Source organism: Sciurus carolinensis, chromosome 7 (genome assembly GCF_902686445.1).
Source record: "Sciurus carolinensis chromosome 7, mSciCar1.2, whole genome shotgun sequence".
NCBI classification, from domain to species: domain Eukaryota; kingdom Metazoa; phylum Chordata; class Mammalia; order Rodentia; family Sciuridae; genus Sciurus; species Sciurus carolinensis.
In genome coordinates this window covers 41,106,649-41,122,855 of record NC_062219.1, presented here as the reverse complement: position 1 = coordinate 41,122,855, position 16,207 = coordinate 41,106,649, and the positions used below count along the sequence as shown (strand labels likewise).

The following is a 16,207-nucleotide window of genomic DNA, read 5'->3' as shown; positions in this document are numbered from 1 at the left end:
TCCAGGTCAGTCAGACAGTCTGTTTCAAATTTAGCTTACTCTATTCACCTTCTTATTCCATCACTGTCTTCTTTGTCTTTCCTCTTTATAACTTTTAATGAACTACAGATGTAAGCTAGTTCTGGTACAGGGTCCTACCCATGCACCAGGGTAGACAACGAAAGACCCACTGTTCTCCAAGAGAAAGTTCTGAGATGGCCTAGTCAATTGCTGTCCTTGGACAGACTGTGGTTAACACAGAGTTAGAAACACTGAGTTCCATAAAAGCGCCTCTGGGAATCAAAGTTCTTCCTAGGGAGACTCTACTTCAACACCTTTCAAGTTCATCTTTATATCTGACTTAAATGTCACATACTATAGTTTAGACCTTTGAAATCTTATTCTCTTCCCCTAGAAATCGCATAACATATAAGAACACTTCCTATGTTCCCTGTTTCTAACACAACATATAGACACATAAATTGAAAATAAAAATTTTGTGTTCATGTGTGTGCATGTGTGTGTGTGTGTGTGTGTGTGTGTGTGTGTTTTATAGTTTGCATCTATCTCCTCCAGAAGAATGTATTAAATAGAAAGCATTTGTAATAGGCAGACTCAGGATGGCTCTCAAAGATCCCTGCTTTCTGGTATTTGTACCCTTGCATAATCTTCTCCCTATGAATACAATCTGACCTAGAAATACGCTAATCAATATTATATGACCAAAGTGGATGAATGAGACTAACGTGATTAGTTAACATGAGACTGTGATGTCTTCATGCTATTTCTCTTTTTCTAGGTCTAAAGTCAGCTATATGTCAGTCAGACTCCTGTGACAAGGAACTCTAAGGGGTGCCTCCAGCTAACAGGTGGCAAGGAGCTGAGGCCTTCATTGAAACAGCTATGAGAACCGAATCTTGCCAACACCCTGTAAATGAACTTGGAAATGATCTTTTTCCAGTCAGACTTTCAAATGATACTGCAGCCCTGGTTAATACCTTGCTTTCAGTTTTGTGACAGATAGTGAAGGAAAATATTGAATGGGTCCATGCCCAGGTTCTGTGGAGACTGCAAGATAATGAATATGTTTTGACTTCCGCCTCAAAGTTTGTGGGCATGTTTTACACAACAATAAATAAGAAATACAGCATTCAACACATACCTGTTGCAGAAGTAAATGATGCTTAAAGATTTATTTAATTAGCTTTGGAAAGAATAGTTGATTTACATATAGGTCACCTGAGTTTCTAACTTAATCCAATTATATACTAGTTATATGACCTGACCAAATTGGTTTTTATCTCTAGTGGTCATTTTTTCACCTGTTACATTCAGTAATTAATTTGGAGAATCACTAAAATCCCTACTAGCATTTAGATTTTATAGGCATACATATGCATTTACATCTATATACATTAATGCAATTCATTTTCACTCATATCTGTAAAGTAGAAGGGAGCCTAACAAAATTAAATGCATTTATTTAACTATAAATTTAATCTTGAGACTAAGTTCATGTTACATTTAAAAAAAAAATTCTCATTTTACAGTTAGTACATTTTGGCTTCAATAAAATATCAGCTTAGCCTATAGAAAAATTTAGTTTAGGGCTGGGGTTCTAGCTCAGTGGTAGAGCACTTGCCTAGCATGTGCAAAGCACTGGGTTTGATTCTTAGCACCACATAAAAAAATAAATAAAACAAAGATATTGTGTCCATCTACAGCTAAAAAATACTGTAAAAAAGAAAAATTTAGTTTTAAAATATATTTATTCCAAATCATCTAATATTTAAAATTTGTGAATTAACACACTGTTGAAAATAGATTCTTTCTCCTAAATAGTTTCTTGAACATGATACATTAAAATTTCTAAAAAATACTGATTAGAACCTTTATTTTAAAATAGAAGGGAGACAGTTAAATTTAGGGACTAAGATTGAACTATCAGTTCATATCCATATATTTCTAACACAAAATAATTGCTAGCTAAATTTAGAATAGATCAGTTTACTCAATAAATCAGCTTATTCTTCCAAAGTGTATATTATAGTGATATTCTAATTGATTTGGAGGGGTATATTATCAAGATACTTTTAGAGTTCAAAGTCTTAAAATAATAATGAAGGTATGCATACGAAAAAAAATGAAACTCTGAGTTCGAATGTCCTGAAATCAAACACAAGATGTTATACTTGTCAAAACCAGATGTGTGGTTTTCTATTGCTGAAGTTACAAATCATCACAAACTTAGCTGCTTAAAACAATATCTATTTATTATACCCAAGTTTTCGTGATTTAAAAATGTTGGCTCACTATGGCTCAATTATGTTCTTTTCTTAAGGCTCACAAGTATAAAATCAAGTTATCAACAGAGCTGTGTTTCTTTGTGAAGTCTTTGGGAAAGAACATTTCTTTCTCACGTTTTCCATGTGGCTAAGAAGGGTAAGTTCTCTTACTTCAAATCTCTCTTTTTTTTTTTTTTTTGAGTCCCCCCTTGTATAATTCAGGATAAACTCCCTGTTTTAGATCAAACTTCACTACTCCCAAAAAATTCTGTTGGCCATGTCACGTAACATCAAGATGGGGATGATACCAAGTGGTAAAAGTCACAATCATGTATGATGAAGTTCCTCATTTTCCTCTCCTATTTAAGATGATTATTTTCCATAGTTGGTTTTAATATTATTTAGGTAGTAAATTTTAAATAAAAGGTTTATTTTTATGTAAATGAAATTCTGAATGCTTACCAACATCTGCTTCTCTATTACATAAAATATAATCTTTCAAAGTAAAAAGTATTCAATTATGGAAATAATAAAGGGAAATTTTACCTTTTGCCACTGTCTTTGTCTCTGGTTTTTCTTTTTTCTCAGTTCTTTCCTTGTGAGTTGCTTAAATAGAAAATTTTACATTAGTACATAATTTAATACATTACAAAACCAAGGTTTCTCTTGACCTTAGTATCATAGCCACCAAAATCATGAACTGCTTTGAAGATTTATGACATTGATGAATCTAATTCAGGAATAAAGTTACAAATATAATAATAACTGCATAGAATTCAATGTAAAAGTTAACATTTTGACATTCTCCTTTTCTTTTTTAAGCCATTATTCCAAGAAGATAAAGCTTTTGGAGAAGAGAAAATGAAGGGGGAGAAATTTTATAAGGATTTGTTGTAAAATGTATCTTGTTGTCAGGAAGAAAAACTCTATTTAAGATTAATAGCAAGAAGTATTTAAATCAGGACTAAAGATGTGATTAAGCTCAGTGTTTCTCAACAGGGTCACAATTGACATTTGGGGAAGAACAATTCCTCACAGTAGGGGACTGTCTTATTCATTGAAAAAAAAAAATGTTTAGCCTCTCTGGTACCTGCTTCACAAATGCCTGCCTGTCTAATGTCATTTTGACAACAAAAATTGTCCAAATATTCCCTAAAGGGGACACCTTTGGTTGAAAACCAAGAGTAGTATTAAGAGTAATTCAAAAACAAGGATAATTGATAAAATGTATTAGTTGACCATTATTCCACATAATACCTGAAACATATTTTCTTGTTACTTATTTAGCTAATTAGCAAATCAATATTAATATGTTTTAACTTGACTTTTATTTAGATACACTGATAAAAATCTTGTGTATCTCAATAGTTTAAGTAAAGGTTATCTGAGAAGTACAAAAGCATGTTTAGCATATTCTTACATTTTGAATATATTCAACTGAGTGGTTTTTTGGTGCTTGCCCTAAACACTATATATTTTTTCAGAATTTACATACTGTTTGTTGGAGAATAAAAATAGGACTTACATAAGTTCTAAAATACTAAGTGACAAAATATAAGATTTAATTAAACAATTGGTTTAAGGAGAAAGTCAAATAAAGCCTCAAACATTTCCATTCTCCAACTTTATAAGTATAGTTATACACATCAGCTTTACTTATAAAAAGAAAAAGCATTAAGAGGCGGGGCCTAATGGGAGGCTTTTGGGTTGTAGGAATTCCAGCCTCATGAATAGATTATGCTGTTCTCATAGGATGAGTTAGTTCTTAAGGAGTAGGTTTGTTCTCACAAGAGTGGGTTGTTAGACAATTTGACTTTCTTGACTCTGTCCTTGCCTTCTGCCTTGTGTTAACATAGCAGGAAGGCCCTCGCAACAGCTATTCATTTATTTATTTATGGGTAATATGGATTGAGCCCAGGAGCCCTTTACCATTCATTGCATTACATCCCAGCTCTTCTTATTTTATTTTATTTTATTTTTAAAATTTTTTTTTCAAACAAGGTCTCACTAAGTTGCTTAAGTCCTTGTTAAATTACTTAGGCTGGTCTCAAACTTCTGATCCTCCTGCCTTAGCCTCCCAAGTCGCAGGGATTATAGGCATGTAACACCACACCCAGCAAAATCTGTAGTATATTTTAAAGCAACACAAAGCAGACTAAGATGCATTCTATTAATAGTTTCCCCAGAATTGTGGAGAAACCATTCAAACCTCATAAAAAGTTTAAAACACTGTCCAGGTGAAGACCAAGTGACCTGACAAAATACACAGCTCCTGAAAGAGCAAGAGCCCCCTTCTCCAGGGATTCACCATGCCCCATAACCACCTCTGCTCCATTTGGGGTTATGGGAACCAGAGTAGACAATGTTAGCAATAATAACTCCCTGAAATTATACACAGGGCATAATCCACACAAGGTAAATTCTACATTAGAATGTCTCATAAAATACAAATATCCATTTAAAGGCATAAGGTAAATAAAGGAACAATATGACATTTATTTGTTTTCAATTTAGATAAATTTCATATAATATTTATAATTTAAATGCCAAAAAAGTCTTAATTAATTTTAATAAAATATTTAGCCTCCGTTAAGGTTAAAAAATACATAAGAAATACCAGATTATTTCATTTAGTCAGAGTACACAAAGTCTGGTAGTCATAATTCTGTACAACTCACTAGCAAATAAGAAATGGATAGCTATTTCTAGAAAAGAAAGAAGATGGCTATATTGAAATTCATGGGAATTATTACTAAGTAAACATTAATAAAAGGATAAATATTATATTCAAATATTCAAGTGTAAATATACGATAAATAATATTGAAGCATATTTCAATGGATCTGATTCAAAAATGTCATAACCATTCTACCATATTCCACCTAAATGGAATGGTTCACAAAGCAAGAAAACTCTGCAGAATATACATACTCTGGATGCATAAATCAGCTGAAATATCCTAGACATGATCTTCTTTAAAACAACAGCAAAAAAATAAATTAGAATCTCACTTCAAATTGCACATTGAGATGGAATTTCAATGAATTCACATTAAATATAAAATATGGAACTTTTTAAACTTAAGGAAAATATTAGTAGCTATCAAGTTAATCTTTGATGAAGGTTCAAAAGCAGAAAAAGTACAAGAATATATCAATATATCTAATCACATAAAATCCAACAATCTAAAAGCACACATACTAATATATTCAACACGTATATTCACAAGGATAGAAAAATCTAACATTGACTGCAAAAATAGCAGAAACATATTTGAAAAAAGTTATAGACTAGGAGATTTATATGCCTAAATAACATTCACTAGGAAAAATGGGCAATGACTGTGATCAGTTATACAAAAGAAAATATACATCACTAAAAGTCACATTTAAATTATTCAGTCTATAAGTAGCAATCAACTTTAAGATAGGGTGGAAGAAAACATTTGCATTTAATTACCATGAAGCTTTTTATAAAGAATAGGGCAAATATTTATTTATAGTTATGAAAAAATCTGTAGGATATATTTTTAAAGCATAAAATCATAATATAAGATATGTTAGATTTTGTGTAGACATAGGGAGAAGCAATACTATGTACTATTAATAATATACTAATGAAAAATTATAGTATATATTTATATAATTATATTATAAATTATACACATATATAATAAAGTTCTGAAAAGCAAATAAAAACTAACAAAAAGTACAGGCTAATAGGCAATCAAAATATTTTAATTTCATTAAAATTAATGAGATCTACTATCTTATCTATAAAATTGATAAGAATTTTCTGGGAAAATATTCTCATTGCTGGCTAATGCAGTTTGAAAACTGCCAGTGGGGGCAGGAGGTGGGTAGGGTTGACATGGCATTTCTGGAAAGTCAAGTGGTATTGGAGTTCAAGAGCATTAAGAACTTAAATCCAGAAATTCCTCCCTTCAGAATCTGCTCCAAGGAAATAATCATAATGTAAATTGAAAAAGAAGAAATATAAGGTCATCTAAAATTTGAATGTAAGACAGGGAATTCAAAAGGAAAAATTTTACTGTTAACAACAGCAAAAAGAAAGATTGCATACCTTTCTTTTCAGGTTTTTCTTTTTCTTTTATTTTTTCTTTGTCTTTTTCCTTTTCTTTGTGTGTGACTGAAAAAAAAAAAACAGATAACACTTTTCATTTAAATAAAAGGAATAAATGATGAGATAATTGCATGGCAGTTTTGATGTCAAAAACTTTTCTGCTGCTTTTAGAAATTTTCCTTTAACTGACATGAGAGTTTTACATACTTGGAGGTTTAAACTTCAACATAATTATAGATTTGCTTTTTTATTTCTATTTTTATTTCATATCCAAGCACAATCCAATACCAAAACTAGGTCTGACTGCAAAGATAAGCTATGCTTCAATTTCTACAAGTCTTTAATTTCATGAACTGAAAATTTAAAAACATTGTTATTCCAAAAGAGTCCAGTTTTTATGCTAGATAAATGCCAGAAATATGAGGACAAAAATACAGAGACATAATCTTCTGAACCTGAAGCTAAATAGAATCATCCAAAATTGTATGGGTTAATCTTCCACATTAAAATTTTTTGAAAACATACTAAATGAGACTACAATGTCAATAAATCTTTAAAAAGAAACAAATTAAATTTAATGAGCTACCATCCAATTAATTATTATATCAATTGAATTTAAGTCATAATCTCACCCCACACTTTATTCATAATTTGTACTAATCTCCAAACTAGAAACAGGGGATTCAACCCAGATTTGTCTCTCTCTTTTTATTCTCCACTCTGATCATTAACTAAGCTGTTTCTATCTTACCTTTTCAATATTGCTCTTATCCAACTTCTTTTATTTAATATTACGTTACCTACCAATCATTTACTTACACAAATATACAGAAAGAACACCTGCCATGCACTAAAGTCTCTGCTAAGCAAGCCAAGTCCCATCCCTGTCATTGGGATGTCAACCGGTTAATGGTTGATGGATGCTGAACAAATAATTACAAAGGTAGTTAATTGCAGTTAGTATAATTGCTATGAAGAAAATAGGCGGGAGGGTATGTCAATGTATAAATTAGGATCTAATTTCATCTACATGTTTGGAGAAGGCCCCTTGGTAGGAATGAAAAGGAGAAGAAATTAGCCTTGTCAGAGAGTGGGAAAGGCAAAGAGGAAAGAGGCCCTTTCAGAAAGTTAGATCGGGATGTTTTTCTTGGCCAAGCTCTTTTTGCACCTTTCATTACAATAATATCCTGACTAGTCTCTCGAATCTTGAGATTTAGATTATCCTGTCTCACGGTAACCCCTATAACAAAAATATGATTATATCATTCAACTATTGCAAAAATTAGTATCCCCCTCAAGGCTTAGCCTGGTATCTATCTCAGAGTAGGTGCTACAACAAATATAAAAATATTTTATTGCTTTAGTGATCTGACATTTGCTTACCAATCCAATCTCATCTACCAGGAATTTCTCCTTGAACTTTACATTCCAGTTATAACAGAATGCTTGTGACTCCCCAGCACACCGTGTGCCCTTGTGCTGCCTTTTCATCTCTACTTGTTTGTGCTTTCCACCTCCAATTCCCACACCTGCACTTCTTCATTTTTCTTCCCCTGTTTCATGCACTCTTTCAGTCCTGGTTCAAATGTGTCCTGCTCTGTAAAATTTCTTTGATGTATAGTTACTCCATACAGCAGTTGCAATATGTACATAATTCTATTTCAGCAATTAAAAATACTGTAATTGTTCATATGCCTGACTACCCAGTAGATGAAATCTTTAAGTTCTGTATCACATTATTTCATTTTTATCATTCCTGATTTATCTCATGGTGTCTGTCATATAGTGGATTCTCAATAGTATTTTTGAACAAGGTAGATTCATTTTCTAGTGAAATTCTGTTTATAGATGATCATGTTGTAGTGCAGATACAATTAGATACTGCTTGCTTCCAATCATTTGAAATTTTTTATAGCTTATTAAAAATTGTCAAACAAAACCTAGAAAGAAACAGGAAGGGGGAAAAGCACCTCAGAACACATAGGCATGTTTCTTTTCATATTTAATGGTTCTTTTAGGAGTTTCAGAGCTACTAAATTTAATATAACTATCTCACAAAATAAAGGGAGGAAATGAGCATTTACATAGACCACAAATAGCTTATTTTGGTTTCTGTGGATCACTATTAATTAAGCTAAAATCCAAAGGAAATTCTTGGCAAAAACAAAGCCTCTTTTAAAGTTTCTCTAGGGGGAACCGAGTTTGTGTGAGATAAGCCATGCTTTCAGAGTCCTGATTGGAAAGAGCCCCAAGGGAGCACCTAATCTGCAGTTCTGCCTCTGTAAGGGACGGGGGCTCACCCTCCTCAGACAGCTGGTTGTCCATTCCACTAAAGGATTTTCAGATTGACGTGTGCACAGGCATAAATGGGAGAATTAATACAAAATCAAAAGAGCAAGGGGGCTGAATTCAGATTCAAATTAGCATATTAACTCCTCATTCCTGTTACCCAGGGGAAAAATCTGGTTCCTCCAGTCAAAGTTTTGATTTACAGACACAGTACTGTATGCTGGAATTTCATTATCCCCCTTCAAAATAACACCATAATACAGCTTAGTGAAGCAGCTGGACCCACAGGCTCTAGGGAGCTGTTCAAAATGGCAGATAGCCACTAAAGCTGCTTGGATGGAAACTTCAAACTTTGGCAAGACTGTGCTCAAATACCAAGTTTTGAAATGACTCACCACAGCAATGTAACAGTCAGTATCTGTGTTAATAATCACTCTAAAATAAAAATGATTTGCTGAAGCAATCATATTTACTTGTGCTTTTTTTTTTTTTTTTCCTTAGGACCTGTAACCAGGAGTTTCCACATGGAAGAAAAAGAAAAGAGTACCTCCTTGTCACCAACCCAGCTTGGCAAGTTCTATCTGAGCCAAGACAGTTTTAGCTCAGAACAAAATAAGCTTTCTGCACCTGCTAGAGCTTAATTTGTTTGTCATCTTCTTTATAAGAAACAAAAGTCCCTTCGGCATGCTGATAATTAAAAACAAATGGAATTCACCAGTTGGAATGGCCCTGATGTTGGCATTGGAGTTGGCATGGCCCTCCTGTTCCTACGCTTGTCCAGACTCTGACCTTTCTCTGACCAGAACGTTCAGCTCAACTCAACTTTGAAGTGTGTCTCTCACCCTCCCCTCATGGCTTCTCTCCAGCTCTCTCCAAGCTGTGCTCTGTGCTTTTGCTTTTGATCCCAACAGCTGACAAGCAAGACTTATGTCTTTTCTCAAGTGCATCAGAGCTCACAGTACCTCTGACCTTGAGATTCTTATTGGCCAAAAAACTCCGTAGAAGCCAAAAAACTCCGTAGAAGCCAAACAGCAGGGAGCAGTTGTCAGAGTTCTTTGCTATGTCTATCTGCTCTTCCTTCAAAAATCAAAAGTTTCATTGCTAAAACTGTTAAGCTACTGATCTGTGTAGACTACTACATTTTCCAATTGATGGGGAGCAAATGAATTCGACCAAAATTCTGAAGCTTGTACCTCACAATTTGAGCATAAGACTAATTTGAGCATCCAAACCAAAAGAAATCAGATAAGCAAATAGGCATTAGACATTTTCATTATAAAAATATGGGAGAGCATGAATGGCTCTCTTCAATAGAATTTACTGATTTTTGTTTTAATTTATTTCTCTATTTTTCAGATCTCCAGTGCATTGTTGTGGGAGGTGCTAGCAATTGATAAATTTTGAATAGGTGAACATTTCAGACAGCTTAATAAAATCCATACATACTCATGTTTTAATTCCTCAGTTTTTAACAACAGAACATAAAACACATTCATTTTTAACATTTAAAAATTGTTTTAGCCACCATTAAACAAAAAATGACAAATATTCTCTAAATTAGTCTTTCTGTGTGTAATTTTTTCTGTAACCACTCTGAAGAATTTTAATTCTGTACTAAAGCAAAATAATCTGCACACTTTTTAAAAGATAATGATAAACATAATAGGAAAGGGTTCTTGAATAGAAAAACTTCAAAAAAATTGCATTATCTATTATTTTTAAAGGAAGAAATTGTTATTTCACCTTTACCAAATGCACACAATTTTAGAGCCTGGTGGGAACATAATAGGTCAACTAGCCTGAACTTCTTCGTCCAGGTTAAGAATTCAGGCCAGAGCAGGGAAAGAATACAACTATCTGATTGCTCCCCAAAACACTGCTGCCTGCTCACCTCCAGACCCTGTGCAAACTATAAACTTGTTCTTATGAGCCAAAGTGTACCGATTAGATTCTGTAATCATGTTAATCAGCAATCTACCCTTCAATTGTGGGCACACTTTTTTTTCTTAATAAAATTACTTTTATTTCTGTATTAATGCGAAAGTTTTGGAAAAATAACCAAAATAAAATTGTATTTAATACATACGTTTTAAACCACGTAACAGAATTTTAAAAATTCCAAACCATCCATCTTATTCTCAAGTCTGATTTAATTGTATGGGCAATTACCTGAGGGCTATATAGCCATAGTAAGAACTCCCTCATAAGTGTACAATCAATAGGCAGGTGGTGCTTCATAGCTTTATGCAGAAACTTCAATTCCCATTTTATTTTCCAGTTTTATCTTTCATAACTGCCATAAAGTACAATATATATAAATTATTCTTAATTATATAGAAAATATGTACTTATTTTATATATATATATATGATTAGATACAACTGAGTAAAGACAAAAATAAAAGTTTATGTAATATAGGATGACTAAATTAATTTGAAGACTTTGAGGTCATTTTTATACAGAACTTTAGGATATTCAGACAATGTTTTAATGTCCTTTTCTTTTTGGCTTTTGAGAATCACTACCAGCTAAATCCCTTGTCAGCTTATGATTCCAATCCTGCAATTGTTTCTCAGAAACTTAAGGAGTCCTAAGCCAGTCAATCAGCATTACTGTTCTAAATCACCCTCTGAAAAAACGTTTCTGACTCTGGTCATGTGAAACTTTTGTAAATTGAATTGTGTTCCCCCAAGAAAGATGAGTTGCAGTCCTAACCTCTAGTACCTCAGAATATGACCTTATGCTTGGTAGCACCGTCTTTATAGAGGTGATCAAATTAAAATGTCATTAAGTCACTCCCTAATCCAATATGAGTGATGTCCTCATACAAAGTGGAAATTCACGCACAGAGTCAGACATGCACAGAGGGAACACAGTATTTGAAAAGACAGAAACACAAGGAGCACATCTTTAAAGATAACAGCAGAATTTGGGATGATTTATCTAGAAGCCAAAGATTGCTCACAGACCCAAGGAGCTAGGAGAGAGTCATGGAACAGATTCCCCCTCACAGTTCTCAGAAGAAAGGAACCCACTGGAAAATTTGACCCAAAACTTCAAACTTCTATAACTGTGGTATCAAAATTTTGTATTATTTTAAGCCACTCCATCTTTGGTACTTTGTTATGACAACTCTAAGAAACTAATATTAATAATTAGACTTTTATTGAGAACTTTAAAACAAATTCCCACCCCTGACCTAGATTTTATGTCTTCCATAGGCTCCAAAGTCTATGTCTGAACCCCAAAATATCCATTTCTTCCAAGGCCCTACCAAAACACTGCAGTCAGACATTCCCAAAAACTGAGGAAGCTAGACCTCCAACGGCACCCCTGCTCTAGGACTTCTGTTTGTGAAGGACTCAGCACACAATGGTACAACTGTATTGACCTTTACCGGAACTTTCATGGGACTAGGTTTTATTGGTCATTGCATTCCATGCTCAGTATGGTGTTTGGCACAAAGTGAATAAATTAATGTGTATTGCTAAGAATTGGCTGTGCCCAGTTTTTCCTTTTAGTCTGCCTGTAAGAACACCTCCCATTCCTACCAGTACATCCTTTCTCAGGCGGGCCACCTGCCAGCTGGCAGCATGCTCTTCTGCTGTGTGAACTGCCTGCCCATTCCTGAGGTCAGTTCTTCACCAGAACACCTGATACCCCACGTGGCTGCAGCCGACAACTGTGGTCTGAGTGCCTAGCTGGCTTCCTTTCCACCAGGAGCCTTTCTCTAGTTGTGTTTACTACTGATTTCTTGTCTTTTCTGGTTTGTTCTGCTCTGTGAGTAAACTAACATATTTAATACATAAATAGAAGTTTTAATATTATCTGAAACCAACAGTGAAATTTGCAATTTCAAAAGAAATAAGACAATGTACAATAAACAAGCAACTGCAGGGAGGAAAAAACTAGAGCAGAATTAAAAATAAATTACTTTTTTACTCCATATAATTGGATCATGAGTTTTTCATTTATTTCTTTTTGCTTTTTTTTTTTTGCCGTTTACCAACTGTACAGATTAAATTTTACTGTATGAAGTTGTCTCATTACAATTGTTTCAATATTTTTAGATTACACATTATAGAGTTTTTATTTTACTATCAAATTTGTGATTGCCTCTGACCAAATAAATTTGACATTTTAATAGCCCAATTAAAACAGTAATTTTATGTGCCTGTGTATGTGTTGTGTACATATATCATTTCATATATATGTATATATATGAAGCACATAAGTATAAAAATTATCTTTATAAAAATAGAGATTAACAAAATTGCTGTAATAAGTCATTAATTCATTTATTATTTGACTATTTATTGAGTGTTGGGTACTTTGTTAGATGCTAAAGTGATTTTTAATTTAATATAAGCATAAAAATTCAGAGCTGGTAAGAGTATGAGAGATCACTGAAACTGAATCTCCTTGTTCTTGGACAAAGAAATGCGGAATCATATTTCAGGGGTAAAGCTGATCTAGAACTTGTTTGGAGATAAGTTCCTGCCCTCACTGAGTGAGTTAGTTGCTCACTATACCCACAACTCATGTGTTATCAAAATGCTTTAAGGTGAGAACTGGGTTATTAGAATAGCATGGAGAAAGTGCCTACATGCCTGCAGTAAAGGACAGCAGAAGCTTCTTAAAGGAACAGAAATTCCATCTGAGAATCAAAGAAGTGAGCAGCACCCTGCCAAGTGACTACACAGGAGGGGCCAAGTGGCCAGAGAACAGAGCACACAAAGGCTCGGAAGTGTGAGACAGGAGTAGTGTCTGCTTAAAGACTGCCCAACAGCTCAGCCTACCTACAACACGGAGGCATTAGCTGGGTTTGGAGTACTAGAGGTCGCAGGCAGACAGAGGCAGGGATGTTGGAGGAGTTGCAGAAGAGTTTGCAAATCAGGTTAGATAGGCAGTAATGTGTGTAAGGCTGGAAATTTGTAGGTAGAAGTATCAAAGATTGTATGAGGAGGTTCTCTGGTGTCAGACTACAACATGTGACTTTTATCTCCTAGGAACTGGGACACCAACAATGGGATTTGAGCAAGTGAAATGTTATGATTAGTCTTTGCTTGAGAGATTAATGCAAGGAAATCAGTGACAAAGCAATTGTCATAAAGTCTGTGTGATGGTGTGGAGGGGACAGCAAGAAAGAGAGTAGACTAAATTACAGCAAAGAGAAAACAGGACAACAGCCCAAACAGGATTGGACTTTGATAGTGAAAGAGACCACAAAGCCTATAGGCTGGGGTTTTAACTCAGATGTTTCAGTGTCTATGAGAGGAATCAGTACAGACTGTGAAGATCCCAGTCAAAGTCATCCAGGTGCATGTTGTTGTGAAACACTGGCTGGTTGAAGGATGCCACTGGGGTATATACTTGAACTGACGGCCATGAATTAAACTGACAGTTATTCTAAGCCTGGCAGCCCATTTAAACACTAGGAGAGCTTGGCACAAGCCCTAGCCTCACCTCCCAAATGCTAAAGGCTCCAGGATAGAAACTTCAAATGGATATATTTTTTAATAAGTCATCTAGGTAATTCTAAAGCTCCATCAGAGTTGAATTCTACCACTGGAAATGATGACTCCAAGAATCTGAGAGATCACTGAACTTGAACCTCCTTGTTCTTAGATAAAGAAATGATGACATTTTATGCAACGTATGTTAAAATGGACTTTGAATATATAGTGAAAGAAGCCTCTTAGTTACTGTTATGGTTTGAATATGAAGTGTACCCTAAAAGCTTGAGACAATGTAGCAATAAGTAAAATAATTAAATTATGAAAACTGTAACATAATCCATTTGATAGATTAATAATTTGAAAGGACTACTGTACTGGGTTGTAACTACTGGCAGGTGGGGCATGGTTGGAGGAAGTAGGACACTTAAGGTGTGCCTTGGTGGTTTATATTCTATCCCTAGCACCTGGGCCTCTCCTTCTTTCTGCCTTCTGACTGCCATGCGCTAAACAGTGCTCCCCTACCATACCCTTGTGCCATGATGTTATGCTTTAACTCTGGCCCAGAGTGACAGAGTCAGTCTACCATGGACTGAACCTCTGAAACCATAAGTCCCAAATAAACTTTTCCTCCTTTGAGTTGTTTTTATCAGGTACTTTTGTCACAGCAACATAAAGTTGACCAATGGTTACCTATGCTAAGGTAGATAAGAATTATATAGCAAGGTTCAGAGTCTTATAACATTCTATAACTTCAGTCACTGCAAATATCAAAATTAATAAATATGAGCTCCTAAATTAGTCAGTGTCTTAAATGAGATATGAAAGGATTGTCCAATTAAGAAAATACTCAGGGTACTTAAGATGTTTTCAAGTTTTTAATTTAAGATACATGCATGTTATAAATGTTTATGAGTGATTCATATTATAATGTCTAAAGGGAATCATGGCACTACTTTGGTCACACATACTCTTTGTCATCCATTGTGAATAAGATCTTCACAAACCATTGTTTTTGTTTTGTTTTGTTTTTGCAGTGCTGGAGATTGAACCCAGGGCCTTGTGCTTGCAAGGCACGCATTCTACCAACTGAACTATGTCCCCAGCCCCACAAACCATTGTTAAGGTTAAAAAAAAAGCTACCAGGTTCCCCAAGTAAAACCAAAAATTACTGTTTCTGGTCCCCAAAATGAAACCTTAACTGTCTCCCACACACCTGAGTTCTCTTTTTAGTTTCTAATTTTTGTGGTACTAGGGATTGAACCCAGAGACACCCAACCACCGAGCTATAATCCAGTCCTTTTTAGTTTTTGAAACAAGTTCTCACTAAATTGCTGAGGCTGTTCTTGAATTTCTTTTGCCTCAACCTCCCAAGTAGTTGGATGACAGGGTTGTGCCACTGGGTTCAACTTACAATTGAGTTTTCTAACAATAATAATTTTATACCTGACTTTTGTTATGCTGGTGTCTGAACATATAAAATCTTTGTGATTCTGTTGCTGTTTTTCCATCTTGAATAGACCACTGGAAGCTGAGTTTCTCATCCATTTTGTGAATCTTAACATTTAAATGTTTGTATTTTTTATGTAGCGATCAGTCCCTCTAAAATCAGACTGACATGTATACTTGTCAAGACATTTTTATCCTTTCTAAATGTTCCTGTCTCTGATTACTCCTTTGACGTTAGGATCTTAGTGAGTAATTAGATCCAGTGGCTTACATTTTATTTTACCATTGAAAAGACACAAAAATTGTGTAGCTCAGAGGGTTAAGTCAAATAACAGCATTCTAAAAATATATCTATGCACCAATCCCTGGACTTTGCCAATGCTACTTTATATATTGAAAAAGCACTTTCAATATGACTTAAGTCAAAGATATTGAGGTAGGTAGATTATCTTGAATTATCCAGGTGGGGCCTAAAAGTGATTACATGGATCCTTATGATAGTGCATATCCACATGTCTACCAGTACCCGAGTGAGGTAGGGTGAGATTGAAGTCAGAAGCAGAGATGCCAATATGATCCCAGAGGCAGAAATCAGAGTGATGCCGCAACTAACAAAGGAATATCAGCAGCCACCAGAAGCTTCCAGAGGTGAGAAACGGATGTTCT

General features: G+C 34.5%; 1 protein-coding gene and 1 long non-coding RNA gene across 2 annotated transcripts in view; one reads left to right on the top strand and one right to left on the bottom strand.

Annotated features, from left to right (window-relative positions):
* The window catches only part of LOC124988084 (uncharacterized), a 61,871-nt gene extending 49,279 nt beyond the window's left edge, over nucleotides 1-12,592 (top strand). The window contains exons 2-3 of the long non-coding RNA XR_007109356.1: nucleotides 2,321-2,421; nucleotides 9,138-12,592. This is a non-coding gene — a long non-coding RNA (uncharacterized LOC124988084). The remainder of the gene's footprint in view (nucleotides 1-2,320; nucleotides 2,422-9,137) is intronic.
* Trdn (triadin) overlaps nucleotides 1-16,207 on the bottom strand; it is a 122,559-nt gene that overhangs the window by 3,368 nt on the left and 102,984 nt on the right. Inside the window, exons 6-7 of the mRNA XM_047557263.1 lie at nucleotides 6,348-6,413; nucleotides 2,811-2,870 (exon numbers count right to left, since the gene is read on the bottom strand). Coding sequence (XP_047413219.1) covers nucleotides 2,811-2,870; nucleotides 6,348-6,413 — 126 coding nt within the window. The remainder of the gene's footprint in view (nucleotides 1-2,810; nucleotides 2,871-6,347; nucleotides 6,414-16,207) is intronic.